Here is a 22,873-nt window from a genome sequence, read left to right as displayed (position 1 = left end):
ACCTTTACGAGTCAGCACACTGAAAAACAGAAAATATGCTTTAATATGAAAGTTACAAGGCTAAAATCCTCAACTCACGCTAACTTAAGGCCTATGGGTTTTAATACAAATGCAATATTCGTAAGCGTTAATATATTCAATTAATCATGGTGCACGCAATTATTTCTTATAATCGACATTAGTTTATGTGCACAATAGTAACTTCACGTTTTATAATCATAATTCAAATACACATTAAGCAACTACTATTTATTGTAGTTTTTTATATGCAGCATTGTTAGGTATTTATGTAAGCATTTCATGTTTAACATATGTAATATTTAGATTACGCTCTCTCAAATGCCTTGTGCTGGCAACTGAGTCATTTACACAGTGGCCACAGTGAACACAGGCCAAGCGTACATTATATTGAGCTTGTTCATCCACTTGCCATTGGAAAAAAAACTGAATCCTTTGGTTGCCTTGGAAAGGAAGCAAGGCTTGAATGACACAGCAGTGTGCACCATGCTGGGGCTTCCTCCTTGGTGCACAGTTGAGGTAGCACATGGCGGACAGAGTAGCATACAAAGCAGTGGTCCAAGTGTTAATGACCACAGGCTGGAAACGTAGTCAGGAATGAAGCCAATGTGCTACAACCACAAGCCAGATGATCTATAAATCCACTGAAATACTTTGTTTGCCTCACCAGCAGAACACAGTCCACTATTAATCCAAATGAGCCATGCTTGGCTGAGGTTACTCTGGTAAATAGAACTCCAGTTGCCACTAAATTGGTCTTCCATATAAACAAAGCTGAACATGTCACGTGAAAGTACATAAGTACCACCACATCAGGAGGAGCTGGAATGAAGCTCGTATTCCAACTAGGCAGTCTCTATCTGATTCTTGTCCACTGAACCCCTCTTCGCTGTTGTTACTCCATGACACACACAATACACTAAGAAGGACATTAATCTAACATCCAGCCGAAGACATTTGATGAGAGGAGATAGGTAGTCAGCTACCAAGGCACCCAAACACCTCTCCCTATCTGTCAAGCAGGACGTGAAGGTGGGAATGTTCCGAACAAACAGTGACCCAAGAAATTAATCCAAGGGGGAGGAAACTTAAATAATTATTATTTAAATTTCTATGAATACTACATTTTGCCTTTTTTTAAAAAAAACATGGGGCACCTTGTATCTTGTAACACACCAAGATATATAGGAAATGAAGCTAAGAGGTCTGTCAAGCTTAGGAGTCTTTTCCACCAGTTACTGTTAATGACCCTCAGGGGGTCATTCCGACCCTGGCGGTCAAAGACCGCCAGGGCCGCGAATGACGGAAGCACCGCCAACAGGCTGGCGGTGCTTCCTTGCCCATTCTGACCGCGGCGGTAAAGCTGCGGTCAGAAAACCGGGTCCGTCGGTTTCCCGCCGGATTTCCCCCGGCTGGGTGAATCCGCCAGGGCAGCGCTGCAAGCAGCGCTGCCCAGGGGATTCTGACCCCCTTCCCGCCAGCCTGTTTCTGGCGGTTTTCACCGCCAGGAAGAGGCTGGCGGGAACGGGTGTCCTGGGGCCCCCTAACAGGGCCCCAGCCTGCTTTTCACTGTCTGCCTAGCAGACAGTGAAAAGCGCGCCGGGTGCAACTGCACCCGTCGCACACCTGCAACACCGCCGGCTCCATTCGGAGCCGGCTTCAGTGTTGCAGGCCCCCTTCCCACTGGGCCGGCGGGCGCTAACATTGTTAGTGCCCGCTGGCCCAGCGGGAAGGTCGGAATGCCGCCAGTGGTCTTTTGACTGCGGAGCCGCCAAATGGCGGTTCCCGCCAGACGGGCGACAACCGCCACCCGCCGGGGTCAGAATGACCCCCTCAATGTTTTCTTGGGGTTGTGAAGGTACTGATGCTCTTCAAGAGCTGCTTCCTGCAATAGAGCAAGCAACCTACTGCCTTGTACCACAGGACCATCCAAGTGACTCAAATCACATGCAAAAACCCAAATGATAAAACATGAACGTTTGAGGTTGCTGTTTTCAGTCTAACACGCAGTGGAACTGGATGTGGTTGATCAGCGTCCGCTAGCCAGTTAAGTCCTTGAGCTGATCCTAAATAATACATCTCCGAATATTGGTAGTAAATTGAAACTTCACCAGTCACAGGAACAGAACCAAAGGAGATGCTGAGCAATATCCCACAACACACGGCGCCAGCTGAGCAGGTAGATGTTTCTTGCTTAAAAGTAAAGGCCGGTCTGACCCTATTCCCTTCTATGTGACTTAGATGAAAAGCAGACGTGGCCTCTTTCTATGCGCACGTGCCGATCACTGTCCATGGCACCGAGCAGCCTCCCAAATGGGATACAGTCCCTCTGCACAATCTCCCACGAGGTACATATTCTCCATCTTGTTTCTGTGACTGCTGAGGATTCCTCGACCAATGAAGATGAAAACGTGTAGCTGAATATTGTGTTGAAATAACAGAGATGTGTAGACAAGATACGTCAAGAGGTTTATAATTCACTGCTTTCTCAGGCAGCTGCTGGCAGTGCAGCCATTGAGCAGAATCCAGTCTAGTTATGGCTGAAAATAGTGAAATGACCGACCTCTTTAAAAATGTAAATATCATATATGAAGAATTCTGCGTTGCAACAATGTAGCATTTAGTGTCACGAGTACAAAGGCAAATAAAAACCAACCAGTAGTGTTGTTCAATAGCATATGTTCATGCTTTCAAAACCCTGACTGGCCTTTTTTTGCACCTGGCCTTGACAGCTGTAGCTCACGTGATCAATACTGGGTCCGACATTTGGTGGACGTTTCCACTGTTTCATTGATTTCACAGTGGCTTTGGTGATCCGCCAGGCAGTGCTATACTACACACACAGCCAGTGCACACCTGTCAGCAGCAGAACACCGTCTGCAGTCCTGGCCTCAGATGTTCAGAGCACCCCTAGCTGCCCCCTCCCAACCCCCTCCCCTGAAGGCAGCTCTTCCTGGGTAACTGTAGTGATCTTGACGGTGCAAGACAGATGATCTGCGGGTCTTGCTAATGCTGCTCATTATTTTGCCAAGCACGTTTAGGTTGACCCAGTAACCCTAAGAACCAGGGTAATAATCTTGATCATATAACTGTGGTTCCCGTGGGATGGCATCAACCATCAAGAGTGATGCTATATAATTAGATTAAAATACAGATATGTACAGCCAGTAAGCTCACTAAACAAAATTGAAAGATAACAAAATAATCAACTGGCCCTATCAAAATCTACACTAAAGAAAATGGCTTATCAATTATCCAGTAGATATACACAAATAAATATAACTCAAAAAACGTTTTGAATTTAATAGAAAATACAAATTAGAGCAAGACAAAAATACTGCTATAAACAGTACAGTGCAATAGGCTGCTATTGGTTCACTGCATAGCAAGCAGTCATTTGATACTTGGCAACAGATCAGGGTGAATTACACAATCAAAGAGCTATCTAACACTCCTTAATGAATTCTAACTGTTTGAACTCTCACAGGCTCACGTCTGGTGAATACCGTTTCCCAGGTTCTAAAGTCATTCGACAGTGGAAGTTTACTACAAAGCACTTTTTTCCTGCTTTGCTGTGACGTATTTTGGCTCTCGGTGGCTCAGAGAACCTATTAATCCCTTCAAAAACAAGCCAGGATGCTATCGTACATGTGAGGCAAATAAACCAGGTTTAAAGAAATGGGCAGATCCAGGTCAGTTGTGTCGCACTGCCCCGAGTACTGTGCATGATGCTTCTAGTCAGTACAAGCGTCCTTTCTTGCATCTGTCTCGACCCATGGTATTTAAATATTTATCATGAATATCAAATATTGAAGATTAGGAATGTCTTTGTTCTGTTACTAGGTGATGCAGGAGCTGAAAAGCAGGGACATCAGCAGGTCGTTCAGGAAATCCATCAACAGGAAAGAAGGCATAACCGCCCTTGGAGGAACATCGCAAATTTCAAGTGAAGGCACGCAGCATTCATACTCGGGTAAATACTCCAGTATTAGTGTTTTTTAACAAGCAATATTGCATTCATTGTACCCTGCTGTGCATTTTCTTTTTGCTGATCTGCCGCTGTCATTTGAACAATTTCAACAGTACTTTTTGTACATCGACAGAAATAGTATTGTACTGTGTGGGTTTTTACATATGGCGCTTCATCACTGTGTTCTTCTTGTATGGGCCTTTTTTAAAATTTGTAATAAATAATTGCGTACTTTAGTACATGTGGATTTAAGCCAATGACTGTTCTTTGTCAAAGGCAGTTTTCAAATAAACGTATTCTACATTTCAAAAAATATGATGTGCGTTAAGTAACATGACTTTCTAAAGAACATGTTACCTAATAAAATCTGGACTGTTTGCATGTTTCAATCACGTATGAAATGGCGTGTATGCTTCAAAGCACGCGTGCAGTTGTTTCCGTTTTCAAATACATGAAATGATTTGAATAGTTGAATCATAACTCGAATGGTTCGAATGTTTCGAATCACAAAAACAGTAGTTTGTCTGTTTCAAACCACTTAAAATTAATTTTTATATTTCAAATCACAGATGGAATTCTGCATGTTTCAAATGCCTTTTGGCAATACAAATATTATCCTTACACGTTTCACTATTTTAAAAGCATAAGTTATCTTGGTGCCTGTCTCTTCCCCATTGCAGTTTTAATGACCATGTGTGAGGCGAGATTTTCCTCGTTAACACTATTCTTGAACTAACACGGAATACTAGACCGGAGGTCGGCTTGGCAAAGGGAGATTGTTGTTATGAGAATGCTTCCTGCATGGAATACAGATGTGCACCCCATCTGCTTGACCTCATATGTAGCTGGTATCCTTACTTTTATTTTGACACTTGGGACAGACTAATTTAAGCGTGAGTGTAGCTGCCAAGGCTTGTCCACCAGGTGAGTGCATCAAGCGAGCCCCCATAGTCAACAGAGAACTAGTGTCCCTGTCCTAAGTGGTTTCCATACCGAGCTGACTAGATCTTTTTATCTATAAAATGGGAGTGTGACCTTTGACCCCTCTTGTGTAAAGTTGTGGTGTTCTGTGCCACCCAGAGCCTTGCACTGATATCCTGCATGTATGCAGTGTGCGCGTGGGTGTATAGTATGGATGTAGTACATGTGGTATTAGAACTTTACATGTGTATGAGTCTGAGTATTGAAGCCAGAGGGATTCATTTGGATTCCCCCGGTTTAGCCTGACACAAAATAGAGTGTGAGGAGAGTTACCTAAGACAGCAAAAGTTCCTGTAACTGGAGGGTCGACATCCAGGCAATGAATACCTTTTTAGCAAGGGTTGCTGATTAAAACTTCCTAAGCACTGTATTTTAGTAAGGGTGAGAAAAGGGACTGCAGTTTCTGTTGTTCAAAGCAAGTATGTTTCTAGTTCATTTCTGACATTTTGTCTATCTATCCTTCATTACTACTTCAGAGAGGCTGATGACAACCAGGTGCAGAAACCTCGTACTCCATTGTGCCCATACTGTGGGTGCTCCAGCTTGAAGACAGCCCTGTGCTACTTGTTGTGAGAAGCATCACATTTTGTGTCTGGAGAGCAGCCTGAGAAGGATGTTTGAAAGCAAATCACCAAAAGCTAGTTCTGAAGTTTGAGACAGTGGTTCAACATCCCCTTTCTGGGAAATGTGTATAAAAGTGAAAGCTACACAACACAGCTTGGTTCCACTTCCTCCTCCTTCGTGACCAAGGAAGGGAATGCTCCCCAGAGTACTTGAAGAACTGCTGTCTAATCAGGATTTGTATCTGCTTCACAGCCAGGCTGACAAAGGTGAGAGGACATCACCTGAAGTCCTCACTTTCTGCTGGAAGAGCTGAGGGTCTGCTTGATGGTCTGGGAACCACTCTACCTGCCTGTTGAGAGAGGAAAGGAATCTGCATGGCCCTGCAGTAGGGATACTGTTTAGGAGGAGAATCCCAGCTTGTTCCTGCCTGAAGAACACCCATAGAAAGCGGGCTGCTGAGAGAGTAAACCCGAGTGACCCATGATGCAGGGGTTCTCCAAAATTCTCAATGCAGTTCCATGGAAGATCTGCACAAGAATATGGACAGCTGTACATAGATATGAGGTGGGCTGCAGCTGCCTGGCCATGTGCATTACGTCAGGTTGGGCTGCAACTGCCTTGCTGTGATTTTTGGCCTGGTTGGGTTGCAGCTGTCTTTCTGTCTTTTTGTATCTGCTCAGAATTGGGCTGCAATTGCTATGGATGCCTGCACCCAGGGCTTGCTGAGCAGCATCTTCTTGATCAAGATGTCTGAGTCAAGCTGAAGAAGCGAGCAGGGCCAAACCTCCCCTGCAGACGCTGCTCAGGGCTGCATGCAAGTACTGTGAATCCTCACCTGCAGTCAGGTCAAGTTGCCTGCAACATGCTAGAGTAAGCACAAGGGCTTAAGATTGCTTTTGGCCCAACATGTCAATGAGAAAATGAACAGATCATACATTTAAATTTATGAGGAAGTGTAATCTGAGCTGGAGCCTAATTCATGCTTCAAACAAATCTTGCTGGAGGACTAACCTAAACAAGGTTGCCTATGTGGAAGAAATCATGGAAAGGAGAGAAGGAGGGTGTAGTGCCCACAGGGAATTGTGGTAGAGGGTACCACCCTATATTTACAATTAAACTGTGTAGTATTTAGTCTTGCAATGTGATTAAAAGTGCCTTTTTCTAAAAGACAAGCAGTGCTTGGGACATCAAATTATTATTTCTTTTGGTTAATTGTTGAATTTTGATGTTCTGCCCAACACAATGTGTCCCTGAGAAGCCTGTGACTGCTCGTCCTCGGAACCCTGAAACTGCAGAAGGTTGTACTTGGCTCAGTTTACAGGGCGATAGTAGAATGAAAACCAGGGTACAAGTGGCAAACAACCTTAACTACCATGGTTGGGGGCCCAGTAGCCCCTGTCTGCCCATTTCCCTCCCCAGATGAGGTCTGATATAAATGATCTGGTTTTATGTAAGACACCAATTCTGCAAAGGAACAGAAATAATGTTTTACAGAGTTTGCGTGTTACAGCATGGCTACTCAAGACATATATTTTCCACATAGCAAAGCATCTGCCTGTAAAATGTTCCTTATAATAGAAAGTTGGGCATAGCAAGGTTAAGTAAGGACTTGTAAGTCATGCTCATAGTGGATGGAGTTGAGAGAGTGGCTGATGCTACGAGGGGGAGATGCACAGGGCACCAACTGCCTGCAGTTGACACACGCACATACGGTTAAAGCCACCCTTAAACCACACTTTTAAATTTAACTTGTAGGGCCAAAGTTGTCTTTGGAGTGGGTTGAGATGCTACTTCATATAAAAAGCAATCACCAAATACCATGAAGGCAAAGCTAAAGGATATGTTCTTGCTTACAGTATGTGCAATAACGGAATTCTGCAATTCTTGTATGAAAAAAACTTTGAGTTGTAATGTTTCTTGTCGCATCTAATAAGAAAATAGTTCAGCAACAGAACTGTAATCACTTACTAAAGTGGAGTTGTGACATTACCTGTACCTGCTGCCAAAGCCAGCCGTCAAGGTGCAGTTGAAACAAAGAAAACTAGAACTGGTTTTCCATTCTTTTGATCGATCTGTTTTTCTGAAATCAACAGTGATCAACTGAAAAGAGTTATTTATGGCAACTTATCTTTTTTTGCACCCTATAGGTCTTTAGAAGTAAGGTATAATTTATATTTGTTTTTCTGCACATTCTGAGCTAAAACATGATTTAATCTGGCTTATACTAAATTGATTTTATTATCTTTTTTGCAAACATTTACTAATAGGTATGGCTTTTTTAATTTAACACTGCAGATTGGATTTTTAGTCTTTGTGTCTGCAACCTCACTAGATCTTTTCATATGAAGGAGCAAGATTTTAAGCAATTTCTGAGAAGGGTGATGTTGTGGCCATGTGTTATAGGAAACAAAATGTAATGTGCTGTAGTTAAAAAGCTATAAATCAACCCAGCCTTCAGCCTTGTTCCTCTAAATGGTCAGGAAATACTTATAATTAACAACATGGGTTACTTTACCCTATATATTCAATTGGTGTCCTAAGCAGAAACAATTCTGACCTTCTGAAACAGTCTGACTGTAGCACCTAAGAAATGTCAATAAATAGATGTGGTCTCTGGCTACCAGTATCAGATTTGAGTGTTATTTTGAGAGGGAATGTGCATTTTGAATCCTGAGAATAGTGAACCAGAGAAAAGTCTCCCTTGATCACAACTGGAGGTGATGTTAAAACCACAGTTGAAATTAACAGAGTCACCATCCTTCTTCTACTGGACCACTCCTCTGGCTTTGACACCACATGCTTCCTCACTTTACTACAGTGACTGAGTGATCTTGAAATTTTGTGTATTGCCTGTATTGGCTCTCATCCTACCTCACTGAAAAATCTAAAATAATCACACTTCCACCTAACCCATCCTCCCTGGCACCCCACAGCGTTCCACCGTTATATGTGTCCTCTACAGCGCATACCTCAGTTCTCTGCTGGACATCATGACATCCATCAGCTTCACCTGCTACGACCACATCAGTGCTATTCTAATCAACCTGAGCTGGAAGACTGGGCTTCTTTGCCTTAATCCTTTCAACCAGTGGATCACTAAAAATTGCAACCCCCTCAAGCTTTCCCTTCAGAATTCAAGATCCTCATACCAAGTATTGTTCTACCATCCTTCATCCACAGGCATTTGGAAAGACAGCCATCCCTTTTGCATAAGTAAGGAACCTGGGAGAGATTACTGACACCTACCTCTCTCATGTTCTACTGGTGTATCAGGTGATCAAATCCTCCTACACTGTGCAAACCCTACCCCACATTTATTTTTTCATGCAGATGACCAGTGATTGGGTCCTCTCACACAGGCTATGCCAACCAATTGCACATCAAGGTGCCTTTTGTCCTTATCTGTAGATCCAGGACGGAGCCATGCTTTGGTATCTACACCTCAGCATCTATGATCTCACCATTTCCAGCCCTCTAGACTCACCTGGCTTCTGAACATCACTTTTCAAATACCCTTGGAGATCCAGAGTGCCCATCGTATCAGAATCATGAACCAAAACTGGGCAATGTATTCCAACTGGTAACTGTTTGATTTGTTTTCTGCATCACAATGCGAGGACAATACTAAAAACAGCCCTTTCTGCTTTAATGCCTTCTTGATCCATGTCTTGGTAGACTACTCAGTTTACACTAATGTAAGGAGAAAATGCTTCTTGATGTTACACCAACATTTAAAATTCAGGGACATCAAATACAGCCTACTTAATCCTGCAACCATGACTATTACAATTGATGGCTGAACCAGTGAATATTGAACCCAGAGGACCATGAGAGTTTCCTGATGACTTTGACACTCTACCTGCTTTATCTTGTCCATTACAGATGTGTGGCAAATGCACAACCCCAAGGGTCAGGATGACCATCACCACCACCGGAACTGGAATGCGCCTTATCTAAACAGACTTGTCTTCCATCTGGCAGAAAGAGCTTACACAAGATTGTAGACACACCAACACAAGACTTAGACAAGCCCCGGTCATCTCTGAAGACTGTTGCAGTTTGAACCCATAGCCAAAGACGGGTAATGGTGCATATCTTAGTGATGAACCATGGCAAACTGCTGAACCACCCCTTTGGGAACAGCCTCAATATTACACAAACAGAATGAACTTTGAGAGGACCCGGAACTTGAATGTGGCTCTATGTATATTAGTAATGCTCTGCACACTGTAGATGCTCAGCCTATGTAGATTTATGTTGATTGTGCTAAACTTAATTTATTTTACTGAGTTGGCATGTTTTCTGTTTATAGATCATTATACATTGAAATTTTCATCATACTACATGCATGCCAGGCTCTGGAACATGTTTGGCAGTGATGGGCATCGGGCTTCTTCCCATCTCAGTCCCTTCCTCTAAATTACCCATGCTTGCAATTGGACACTATAGCATTGCACGCCCACTGGCTTTTGCAAAATATCTGTGCTTACACTTCTCTGCCACCTGGGCCTCTCCACACCAACCTAATTGGGCACTGCGGGATAGGGTAGCTGTGAAAGCGTCTCCTGGCACCCCTTCTTGAACTGTTCTTTAAGGCCTGGACCTGCCCAGACCAAAGAATTTGCAACAACTCACAGGGCACAGTAGGAGATGATCCCCACATGTTGGTATGGATTGCCCTTCGAATTTCCAAGCCCCACTACCTGTTCTACTGTGCTTCCCTCTTCTGCTGCTCACACCCATCACAAACCCAGCTTAATACATGATAAGAACATATCCATTTTAGTTTTAGGTTCTTCTTTAATATCTGTCCTTAAGTATTAACAATGTATCATCATAAACATTTATAGTGTTCTGATTTTAAACTGCCTCTATGACAGCATGTTTTGTGAAAGCATCTATTAAATTTGTCACTCCATCAGGGCAAGGAATATTATTGTCACCCTTTTATATATAAAGGTATACCAAAATTGTCTAATAGAATGCTTGAATTAATCTCAGCTACTGAAAATTACTCAGGCCACATCCCAAACCATTGTTATTTTGCACACCATGCCACCTCTGTTTACATACAGCTATCTGCAAATCAGTCCTTCCTGAACCAGAAAACAATCAATCCAGGACCAGCTGATAAGCCCATAATAAGGGCAAAACTGATCCTGGATTGCTTGTTTTCCGGTTAAGAGAAACCGGTCCTAGTTCAGGCTGGATTGTTCCCACTGGATAGGGACAAAGGCGGATTTCCTTATGGCTTTGTCTAACCTGAGATGGCATGGTGTGTGAAAAATGATGGATTGGCTCAGTTCTGAGAGATGTCCAGTGGCTGAGATTGATTCAAACATTCATCCATCACTTGGCTTTTGGATGCCATAAGTGTGATGAATATGTTCAGACGTGACCTGGGTCCCATGGTCACTGCACCACTGAAATCAAGCTATACTTGGCTGATGATCCCATAATAATAGTGAAAATGGTCCTGGATTGTTTGTTTTCTGGTTCAAGGAGGACAAGGCCTGGCATTTTGGGCTGGACTGTTCCCACTGTCAAGGCTGATTTGTGTAAGGCTGGGTCCAGTCTGAGGTGGTATTGTGGGTGATAAATGATGAATTGGGATGCAGCCACGAGTGATTGTCAATAGCTAAGATTAAATTAAGCATTCCGACCATCAGTTTGTTTTTTATAACCTTTTATATATGCTCAAGCCAATTATAGAAACAATGAAATAGTACAAACATTAGCAACATTTGTTCGCCAAGGGAAATAGATTTCTAGGTCAAAAACACAATGTATTATTTCATACCATTTGTAAGTTTAAAATTCCAATTACAGCAAAGATCAATCAGTACTTCTACTTAACTTTCCAAGGTACCCCTTCTTTGATTAATAGCCAGTTTGGGACCGTAGTCAAAGTCCCTGGTTTTATTTAATGAATACAATATTTTTGGTCAATTTTGTGCAAATATTGCATTTAAAAATGATCTTCATGTACATTCTCACTGTGCAGTTGGGGAGGTATGTTTAATGTTATCCATCACCTGCATGGTTCTTCTCCTGTTTCGGTCAAAATTGGAGCCCTCTTAAAGTGTTACATGGTGAGAGGCATATTTGTTAACTGGCCACTTGATGGTCACATCCCTCTCAATGGTTGTCTATATGCTGTATGTTTAGACACTGGCAGTGCTTAATTTGTAAATAGAAAAGTGGCGGTGCTCAGAGCTCTCCTCTGAAACACGCGGCTGCTGCTGTTAAATGTGTGAACACGGAATACTGAGGCAGGGTAATACTGAAGCCATCTCGGGCCTCTTTAATCCATTTAAAGCCACTCCCAGCGCTTCAGCTCACCCTTGCAGTGTTCTGCTTTCTCCCATTGTGACGCTTTTTGGTTTTTCTCTTCCTCCGTCTTTCCCATGTGGGTCTTTTGCTCGCAGCAAATGCTTGGGGCAGAAGACTAAGCCCCGGCCCTAAAAAATAAGTGCCGGTGCTCAGCACCGGAAACAATAAGCACAAATTAAGCACTGGACACTGGTATCATGGGTACAGTAGTCCATTAAAGTAAAATAGGTATTTTATTATTTCATTGGGCTTTTTTCATATCAAATGTTTTTTAATTCATGTTGCAAAAACGCGGCCTCAGTGTCTTTGGCAAAAGTACTATGGGACACTTGCAAGGTGACATGGAGGAGAGGTAGGATGGGTGACTCCACTGGGGCCAGACAACGCGCTAGTGTGAAACATGACTGATGATTTTGGTCAGAGACCTCACCAGACATATATAATGCACAACAGTCGTCTGTACTGCTGCAAAAACTAGTTGCAGAAAAATTTGTCCTCTATTCAATTATACATTTTCCAGGCATATCGTGTGGTGGTCTGGCTGACAGAGAGAGAGATACTATGAGTATGGAGAAAAGGCTGGGACACTGCAAGCCTTTCAGACTCTGTGACAGCGGCTATGCGTTAAAAAACAGACAACTTGTTTACAAATGCTGTTGAGATCCCAGATGCATTTGCTCCAATATGAATCATTTTGCAGTCTTGAAGTGCAGGTCTCAAACCCTGACAAAAATTACTTCTTCAGACATTTAAAGCCTCCTTCTCTGACCCCAAAGAATAAACTCCACCAAGAAGGTGAAATTACCCTGGAAGAGGTCTAGGAAGCCATAATTGGTTTAACCATATTCAAGTCCCTTTGTGAAGTTTTCCAAGATGCAGAACTTGCAGGGCTCTCTAAGACACCTATCCAATAAGGCTATTATCACACTCATTCCGAAGGACCCTTTGGAATACAGATGCTGTGACCCATCTCACAAATAGACGTAGGTTCAAGATACTGGCCCAAATCTTGACCACCAGGCTATTTAAGGTCGCCCCGCCCGCCTAATAAAAGAGTCACAAGCTGCCTTTAGGCTAAGCTGTTCTTCCCTATTAAGAGTTCTAGTACACCTCATGTGGCAGACACTCGACTGTCCAGGTGAAGCACTGGCAATGTCCCTGAATGTGGAGAAAGTCTAGGACTGTGTGGAGTAGGGCTTCCTTTTCATAACTTTAGAAAAGGCAGGCTTAGGTCAGATTTCATATCAAAATTTAGATGGTTATATCTGAATCCAACAACACAGGTGAACTGTGGGGAATCCTTGTTCTGCCCATTCTCAGTTAACAGGGGGAACGCTTGAAGGATGCCCGCTGTCACCATTAGTTTCTCTTCTGGTGCTTGAGCTGATTGTAGTGGCGATCAGATGTCAGTTTATGTTGTGGGGGTACCCACGTGGTGCAGTGGAGCAAAATCATTCCTTTATGAATAGGGAATTTTGTTGACCCTCCTTGATCCAGAACTTCTGTGAACCCCTAAAGTTTATATTCACATCCTTCTCTACCTACAAAATTAACTGCTTCTCATTGGGACCTTCTGGCTCCACCCCAGTCAGTAACTGTCTGGCTCTTCCTAGTATTGGATTGGCCTATAGAGCAATCAAGCGGGGCCGGATGGGATAGTCTGAGAAATTAGTGTGTGGGTCGTTTTTAGGGTCAAGCGCATAAGAAATCCGTCCCTGTTGTAATCTCTCTTTGGGCTTTTAACCATGCCCATGTCACACCTGTCACTTGAATTGGTTTGTGAGCTTGCCTTTTAAAATCCGCTTGATTTCATTAGTGAAAGGCATGCATACATCATACCTTTTCCAGTGTTTAGCCCTCCTCGAGCGCACCGGCCAGCTACTGAAAACATACGAGACACCATGTTTTCAGCCTGGTTTCTGCACTACTTTATCTTTTTATTTTCCACTCAGTGCAATCGTGCTGGGTTTTACATATCGTGCTCAGTTTTTTGGTTTTCAATTTCAGCGCAATCACAATGGGTTTTACATAGCACAATCACGCTTATTTTTTTTCTTTCAATTTATGGCAAGAAAAGTCTTGTTAGGAGTTTACAACGATAATAGCTCTAACTCGAGCAAATGCGAGTTTAGAAGTTGTGCACCAATATTTTGGCTAGGTTGGTTGGTTGTTACTGTTGATTTCCCTGAAATTGCCTTTTTGGCTGTCTGTTTCGCTGATGGGGGACACTTTTATTTTGGTGCCTGGGCCCATTTTTGTCCCAGTCCGACCCTGGCTGTTCCCTCTGTATAATATTGCTTAAATCTTAAGTCCACAACTAACTAACTTGACAGTGGGTACGGTGTGATATTAGTGCCATGTATAACGTCTGCACTACAGTAAGAGTTTGCTATCCTGAAGTGAATAGCATTGCCCCTGTGTTCACTGAACAGCTACGTCTACACAGACGTCCACACCCAGCTGAAATGCTTATCACTTGACATGTAGAATGTGAGGCTTGCGGTAGCAAGTGTTTGTTCGCAGCCCAGAACTGCCTGTGCCTTCGACTTATCTAACCGGTAACAAATATTGGCCCTCAAGCACCTTTTAAGAATGAGAGTCACTGTGCAAAGGTCAACTTCTCAATTGTTATAATTAAAGAATTGTACAAAAGAGTACAAATGTGCAGGATAATTTTACAGTGAAAATATATTTGTGCACCTTTTAGTGCGAACGAATACATTTAAAGAACAATAATTCTAATTAAAAACAAGGCAGTAAAACGCTCTGATATGCGTGTGAAGCACATCTTGGAAAATTAAATTGAGCAGTGTATGTAAATAAGCAATTACAGCTATTAAAAGGCTTTGCTGCAGAGATTTCTGGAAAATGAGCAGCAGAAATACACCCGCTGTTGTCAACGATGCATTCTTTCCCGGAACACAGGGCACAGAGTACTGGTTACATCCTCACGCTCATGTCCTTGCGTAGAAGAAATTAAGTAACATGAAAGTGAAGTGAAAAAAGCGGGAAAATCTAAGGCGCATTTTGTAACCATGATGACAGAAGAGTAAACATAAATTTCTCCCCAATGAGAGTCGAGAGAAGGCCTGAATGATAAAACGACACCCTGTTTAATCGAAGTATCGTAGTTAGGAAATCAGAATTTACTGACTTCGTGGGCAAAAAGAAGCCTCTTGCTGTGTTATAGGAGATGCTTTAAATCGTTGCAATTAAGGGGTTACATACCAGCTTTACTGATTTGATTTGCAGTGAAGAATGAATATTAAATATAATCTTAACCAGTTCCATCGAGTCTTTGAAAGGAATATTGACTAGATAATGCTAGGGTTTAATGCCATAGTTAATAGCTGATACCTACATGTTGGTACGTGTGCTCTAGCTGTACATTTGGTCCAATAAGACCCAGAGGATCCAGTAGCGTCTCGCTTCGGTCACAAGGAGTGGGGCGGGTGCAGTGCGCAGGGGTGTGGAGGGGGGGTATAAAATGTATTTTAAAATAAAAATTACCTGTCCCGCTCCTGCAACGTGCCGCTCCTCCTGCTCCTGGTGCTGCATGCATGCACAGGCTCCCAGCCTGCCCTGCTGCCAATCCTGACGCTGCTCAGAGCAGTGACAGGAATGTCTGGGAGCGCCCAGCGAGGGCTCTCCCACGCAGACTGGGAGCCTGTGCAGGTTCTCTCCAGCCAGGAAACTGTGCCCCCTGTGAAAGGACGGAAAGGTTAAGATCCTGAAGCATTAGTACATTTGTGGATGATCAAAAGTTATCCTCCTTCAATGAGGTCATATGTGAGTCAAGACCTTGGAAGTGAGCAAATGTATACCTGGAAACAATGTGAATAAACAGTAAGCAGGGATTAGCAGGGGCTTCAGGGACTGACAGTGAGGGCACAGCCATGTAGACCTTAGGGTAAGCTTGGGCTTTGGAAAATTAAATTGAACAGAGCCTTTGCTGGGAACCTAAGAGCGAGAAGTAGCCTGTGGGTCATAGGGACCAGCACAAGCTTTACAGATCTGGTGATGAGTGGGACTCTCAGGGCCCTAGCCTGTGCTTAGCACCAGGGGTGCTGACAGTAAACAGAAGCCTCAGGGAATCTCATGGTGAAGATATACTTCACCTTCCTGAGTGTGAGCAGGACTCTGAGTAATAATAAGCAAGAGATACAGAACCTAATGGTGTACTGGGATATAAAGTCACCAGAAGTTGAGCAGGTTTGAACAGGATGAGAAGTAAACAGTAGCCTGTGGCGATCTTAGTGTAAACAGGAGATGTATAGGTTTAAATAGGAGCCAGTGGACCTGAATGTGGAAATGAGCTTAATAGTCCTGAGACAGAGTGGGTAGTTTGGGACTCACTGATGACGAGCAAAAGCCTAGCTATCTTAGGATAAGCAGCGCAACCAGTTCCTAGAGAGTAAAAAGAAGCGAAACCTACAGTTAAACATGCTCCTCTGAGTACCTGTTGGCTAATGGCCAGTGACAATCCCCATGAATGAGCAGAAGCTTTTGGGCCTACTGGAAGGGAGAGAACACGAGGATCTGGGGGTGAGCAAGGTTTAAGGAGATTCATAGCCCTGAAGACAAACAGCAACAGAACTATGACTGCGCTGCAGCAGAATAATGGTGTTTCCAGGCTTGACCAATGTTACTCACCTTATAAACTGTAAATTGATTCATGTACCACAAATTCCCCAAAAATTAGCTCCATTTCTAATCAAACAATGCTTCATGAAAGGTTGAGATCCATATATGTGGGCCTCAATTTTTGTGTGCCCGGCCAATTTTTGATCCCAATCTGATGCTGATTATTTACCTTGTAGGATGAGGAGTAGAATTACTGTTGCACAATAAAAATAACTCATAATGGACTTTATCCTTTCTGCAGGGTCATCCTCAAACTTTTTGCCTTAACCCTCCTGTTTTCTGAACCTGTTTTCTGTTGGCTTATCGGACTCTGAACTTTACCACTGCTAACTAGTGCTAAAATGCTTATGCTCTCTTCTCTAAACATGGTAAAATTGACTTGTACCTAATAGGCACATTTAGTTTACTTGTAAGCCCATAGTGAAATGGTACTACATGTATCCGAGGCCTGTACATTAATTGATACTAATGGACCTGCAGCATTGACTGTGCCACCCACTTAAGTAGCCCTATAAACATGTCTCAGGCCTACCACTGCAGCCTATGTGTGCAGATTTAAATTGCCATATAAAACTATTGCCATGATAAAACCTGCCTTTTTAATACATGTAAGTCACCCATAGGGTAGGCTGCAAACAGCCCAGAGGCAGAGTGCAGTGTACTTAAAAAGTTAGGCATGTACTTTTAAGTTTTAAATGTACTGCTAGTGAAAACGTCTTAAATGCGTTTTCCACTATTGCAAGCCCTGCTTCTCTCTTAGAATAACATTTGGATTAGCTTATTATATTCAATAAGCTGTAACCTCCAAATGGGAACCGGTAAACAGTTCATGTTTAGTGTCTTTGGAACTGTAATGAAAAATCCTCTTTTATGGTGAAGTCAGATTTTTGATTGTCATTTTAGATATGCCATTGTTAGAAAGGTGCAAAAAGAACAAGTGATGGACGGAATGCTGAACAATGTCAAACATTCACCCTCAGTACAGAGATCTGGGCTTAAATCCATCGTTTTTTTGCGGCCCATGCCATTCCAGTGCTCACTGTGCCACTGGATTCAAGCTAGCCTGGCTGATGAAGAGTGAAACCCTGAAACCTGTCCCAGGATGCTTGTTTCTGGTCCAGGGAGGACCTGGCTTGGCAGTTCGGGCTGGACTGTTCCCATGAGGAACAGGGTCAAAACTGATTTGCATGTGGCTGGGTCCAAACTGGGGTGGCATGGTGAGCAAAAGAACATGGATTAAACCCAGATCTGTGACTGGGGGTGAGTGTTTGCATGTTCAGCATTCCGTCAATCATCCTTTTGTGTTGCTATTGTTAGAAAGGTGGCATTTTCTTTATTTATCCATTTAGTGGCTGTAGCCTGTCTCTGAGTCACATGACTGGGTGTAGTTGTCAGTTGGACATTGTGTATACCTCCTAGACAGCCCCACACAATGGAGAGCTTAGGTGTGCCTATATGGGCCATCACTGGTAGGATGGGAGGGCACAGTTAGACACAGCTCCAATTACACTTGAATAGGCAGTGTCCTGCCTCCATACCAAGGGCAGGTCAAGGGAGACAAGAAACCTGTGTACTTCAGATAGAAACCTCTAGAAATGTCTCCTTCTTCAAATGTGGTACCAGGTATAACTATTGGACCTCAGACACCAACTCTTCAGTACACTTCTGGAAATGTGGAAGACTCTGAACAGAACTGATGCATCGCTTCAATGCGAGGGTTCTTCCTGCAGAAAGACTCTGCATCGCCTTTACAGCTCTCAGGCGCTTCAGACCCACCACTGCACGGCATATCCCAAATGTAGGCACTCACATCACAAACCTTTTGTTGACGGTAGCCTCAATGACACAGAATCTTCCATCGCACCCTTGCAGCTCCTATAACCGACACATCACCTTGGTTGTGCGGCGCATCCTCAACACCGGACTTCGCATTGCAAGCCCTCATCGAGGGGATCCTCGACGACCATGTAGGACCTTGCATTGCCGCCAAGCATCTGCTCAGAACCGATGCATCACCTCGACTGCATGACGCATCCTCAACGGAGGACCTCACAATGCTCCACAACCAGGATTTAAGGTACTCGTGCTCAGTGGGCCTAACTGGGTCCCTGTAGCTGTTCGGCACTTAATCACAGTCGGCCTAAACTTGGGACTTTGTCCTGGTCAGGTGCAAACAGATATCCACAGTTGGCACTTTGTACTCTTTGGTGCTATTTTCACGTAAAGCTTTAAAATTGCTTATCTCTGGTTCTACTGATTAGATTTTCATCATTTTGGTCTTGTTTTATATATTAGCATTTACTTTATCTTTCTAATCTGGCGTGGGAACCTTTTGTGGTGTGTTTTCAATGTGTTGTTGTTTGAAGTGCTGCTCAAATACTTTACGCGTTGCCTCTGAATTAAGCCTGACTTCTCTGTTCCAAGCTACCCAAGGGCTGAGGACAGGTTAATAGGGGGTTTGCCTGTAACTTCACCCTGACAAGGATTGTGGTTTCTGCATGAGTAGCATTTCACCCTCCTCAGCCAGTTACCCAGTTTCTTACAATATCTGAGTAGTATTACACACCTTTTTATCTTTGGAATACAAGGTCTCATTACAAGTGCTGCAATAATCTTGATGAGATAATTAACAGTATTCCTGGGAGGATGCACTGAATGTAGTAAATTAAAGAGCGTATTTACCAAGGGCTTGCATTGCCCTTGAATGACGGAAGTCATTGCAAGACAACACAACTCCTTACATGGCATTTTCTAAGCCACACAAAGACACCTGGGTTACTAAATCCAAAGTAACATGAGGCAGAACATATTGCTTTCTTTCGTTACCTTGCAGCAGGGAGGCATTCCGTTTGTGGAGGGTGGGCATTCCCACGCAGCCACCCATGGTTTTTGACACAAACCCAGTGTTAGATCTGACAGCTTTAGGGTGGTCACCCCTAACATTTTGCCTGCCTCCCTCCACTTTGTGGACACTGTTCTTGCTGGCTTTTAGACTCTGCGCACTTTACCACTGCTAACCAGTGCTAAAGTGCATATGCTCTCTCCCTTTAAACATGGTAACCTTGGATCATACCCAATTGGACTATTTAATCTACTTATAAGTCCCTAGTAATGTGCACTATAGGTGCCTAAGGCCTGTAGATTAAATGCTACTAGTGGGCCTGCAGCACTGGTTGTGCCACCCACTTAAGTAGCCCCTTTACCTTGTCTCAGGCCTGCCATTGCAAGGCCTGTGCGTGCAGTTTCACTGTCACCTTGACTTGGCATTTAAAAGTACTTGCCAAGCCTAAACCTCCCCTTTCTCTACATATAAGTCACCTCTAATGGGTGCCCTAGGTAACCCCTAGGGCGGGGTGCTTGGTGGGTGAAAGGCAGGTCATGTACCTATGTAGTTTACATGTCCTGGTAGTGTAAAACTCATAAATTAGTTTTTACACTACTGTAAGGCCTGCTCCCTTCATAGGCTAACATTGGGGCTGCCCTCATACATTATTGAAGTGGTAGCTGCTGATCTGAAAGGAGTAGGAAGGTCATATTTAGTATGGCCAGAATGGTAATACAAACTCCTGTTGACTGGTGAAGTTGGATTTAATATTACTATTCTAGAAATGCCACTTTTAGAAAGTGAGCATTTTTTTGCACTTAAATCTTTCTGTGCCTTACAATCCACATCTGGCTGGGTTTAGTTGACAGCTCCTTGTGCGTGCATTCACTCAGACACACCCCAAACACAGGGTACTCAGCCTCACTTACATACATCTGCATTTTGAATGGGTCTTCCTGAGCTGGGAGGGTGGAGGGCCTGCTCTCACACAAAGGACTGCCACACCCTGTACTTGGACCCTGGCAGACAGGATTGAACTGAAAGGGGACCTGGTGCACTTCTAAGCCACTCTTTGAAGTCTCCCCCACTTCAAAGGCACATTTGGGTATAAAACAGGGCCTCTGCCCTACCACCTCAGACACTTGCTGGAGAAGAAACCTGAACCAGAACCTGCACCCTGCCAAGAAGAACTGCCTGGCTGCCCAAAGGACTCACCTGACTGCTTTCTACAAAGGACTTCTGCCTTGCTGTTGGCCTGATGCCTTGCTGAACTCTTGCCTTGCTGCAGAAGTGCTCTCCAAGGGCTTGGATAGAGATTGCCTCCTGTTCCCTGAAGTCTCAGGACCAAAAAGACTTCTATCTTTCAACAGGACTCCTTTTGGGCTGAAAAATTCAAAGCACAGCTTGCTCCACGGTGAGAAATTTGCTGCACGCCAACCCGGAACGATGGCGCTCGACCCCGCGAGGAAAAGATCGACGTGACGCCTGCGGTGCGACCGGAACTTTGACGCACGGCCCGCCTGGACAACACCACCCGACTTCCGGAGAGGAAATCGACGAGCGCCTGCCGTGAGGAAGAAAATTCCACTCACAGCCCACTGGAACGACGCGCAGCCGGACAACAAGCCCAGGATTCCAGGCACAGACCCCGGGCGTCTGAAAACCCTGCGACCCACATAGGAGACAGTCCGCACGCCGGAAGTTGACGCACGTCTTCCCCGCATGAAAAATAACGACGCAAGTCTGTGTGTGAAGGGGCGAAACCGACGCACACACTATTTTTCCACGCATCTCCTCCTCTGCGGCTCTTTGCGGAGATTGTCCACTCCAAACCAGGTACTTTGTGCTTGAAAGAGACTTTGTTTGCTTTTTAAAGACTTAAGACACTTTATATCGCTTTTCAGTGATATCTCCACAATTTCATATTGCATCTTTTGTCGTTTTGACCTGCAAATATCCAGATAAATATTATATATTTTTCTAAACACTGTGTGGTGTATTTTTTTTGGTGCTATATTGGGTTATTGTATGATTTATTGCACAAATACTTTACACATTGCCTTCTAAGTTAAGCCTAACTGCTCAGTGCCAAGCTACCAGAGGGTGGGCACAGAATAATTTGGATTGTGTGTGACTTACCCTGACTAGAGTGAGGGTCCTTGCTTGGACAGGGAGTAACCTGACTGCCAACCAAAGACCCCATTTCTAACACCCAGATTTCCTAAAGTCAGTAAACCTAGAACCGTGCCAAAATGCTCCACCTCCCTGACTGAGGTGTAGCAAGAAGAAATATGTTTTCTCCTCATTGCTTCCTTTTTCCAAGTGTGCTGCATTCTGGAAAAAAAATTGAATTAGTAAAATGCCTTAAAGGATTGTTTTTGTGCAGGAAGGTTTGTCTTCCTGCACAAAAACAATCCTGCTTATAACACACAGTGCTTAATTTGTGCTTGTTTTTTCCGGTGCTGAGCACCTGCACTTTTTTTTGAGGGCAGGGGCTTATTCTTCTCTCTAAAGCATTTGCTGCGACCAAAAGACACATATGGGAAAGACAGAGGACGGGAAAAATGAAAAAGCATCACAAAGGGAGAAAGCTGCTAGAGTGAGCTGAAGGGGCAGGGAGTGGCTTTATATGGATTGAAGAGGCCCGAGACGGCTTCAGGATTACGCTGCCTCAGTATTCCACCTACCCACATTTAATTGCAGCAGCTGTGTGTTTAAGAGGAGGGCTTGGGGCACCGGCATGTTTTTATTTACAAATTAAGCACTGATGACAAAAGCACCCTTGCAGCATGGCTCCAAGATGCCTGCATTGGCACTATGCTGCCACAAGTGTGTCAGTGCTAGGAGACAGAAGAATTACTCCATATCTTAGTATTTATGGCGTATTTCTGCTGTCTCCCTTTCACACAAGTTGTCTTGCCATGTTGCATTGCTTGAATTATTAATAAATATACTCTCGAATTCCTATCCTTTCTCAGGTGCATGACAGTTTAAAAAAAGAAACAGTCTAGCACTGTGCAGCTATAGTAATATAGCCAGGTTAAAAATGTACCGAAAGACAGATGAAATCCTGCTAGCCGAAGAGTATAATTCGAAATCAGGGAACTGAAAGGGGCCCTTTAGTACACAACTTCAGAATTGTTGCACTGTGTCTCGCCAAAGCTTCATGCTGCAAAAGCTGTTTGAGGTTTATCGATGTTAATGTCAGCTCAGACTTGATTTTATTTTAGGTGGTAAATTTCACCCCTTTTGGCCAATACCTTTTGTGGAATGGATATTTCTGGCAGCAATGCAAATATAACCAGTATTATTTTAACACCTAGTCGCAAAGGCCCAAATAAGATTTACGTACTTGGCGGTTTGTCTTCGTTTTGTAATCGGTGGTATTTACTGCTGACAGTAATTACCAATTTTTTAAAAATACATTTCGAGCTTCAAGCCTTTCCATTGATATCTAACATAAAACTGTTCTATTCAAATTATCATTCTGACAGACACAATGTTTATCCAAGAGCAGTAAACGTTATTCCTTTGCATTT

At 43.6% G+C, this 22,873-nt stretch overlaps 1 protein-coding gene across 3 annotated transcripts in view; it reads left to right on the top strand.

The window, feature by feature from the left end:
* Positions 1–22,873, top strand: part of PLS1 (plastin 1) — a 455,585-nt gene that overhangs the window by 323,381 nt on the left and 109,331 nt on the right. For all 3 annotated transcript variants that reach the window (XM_069213917.1, XM_069213919.1, XM_069213916.1), the window contains exon 4: positions 3,862–3,991. In XM_069213917.1, coding sequence (XP_069070018.1) covers positions 3,862–3,991 — 130 coding nt within the window. The remainder of the gene's footprint in view (positions 1–3,861; positions 3,992–22,873) is intronic.

The sequence above is a fragment of the Pleurodeles waltl genome, chromosome 11 (genome assembly GCF_031143425.1).
Source record: "Pleurodeles waltl isolate 20211129_DDA chromosome 11, aPleWal1.hap1.20221129, whole genome shotgun sequence".
Taxonomy (NCBI): Eukaryota; Metazoa; Chordata; class Amphibia; order Caudata; family Salamandridae; genus Pleurodeles; species Pleurodeles waltl.
Note: the sequence above shows the minus strand (reverse complement) of the source record. Positions and strands in the feature narration are given on the sequence as shown.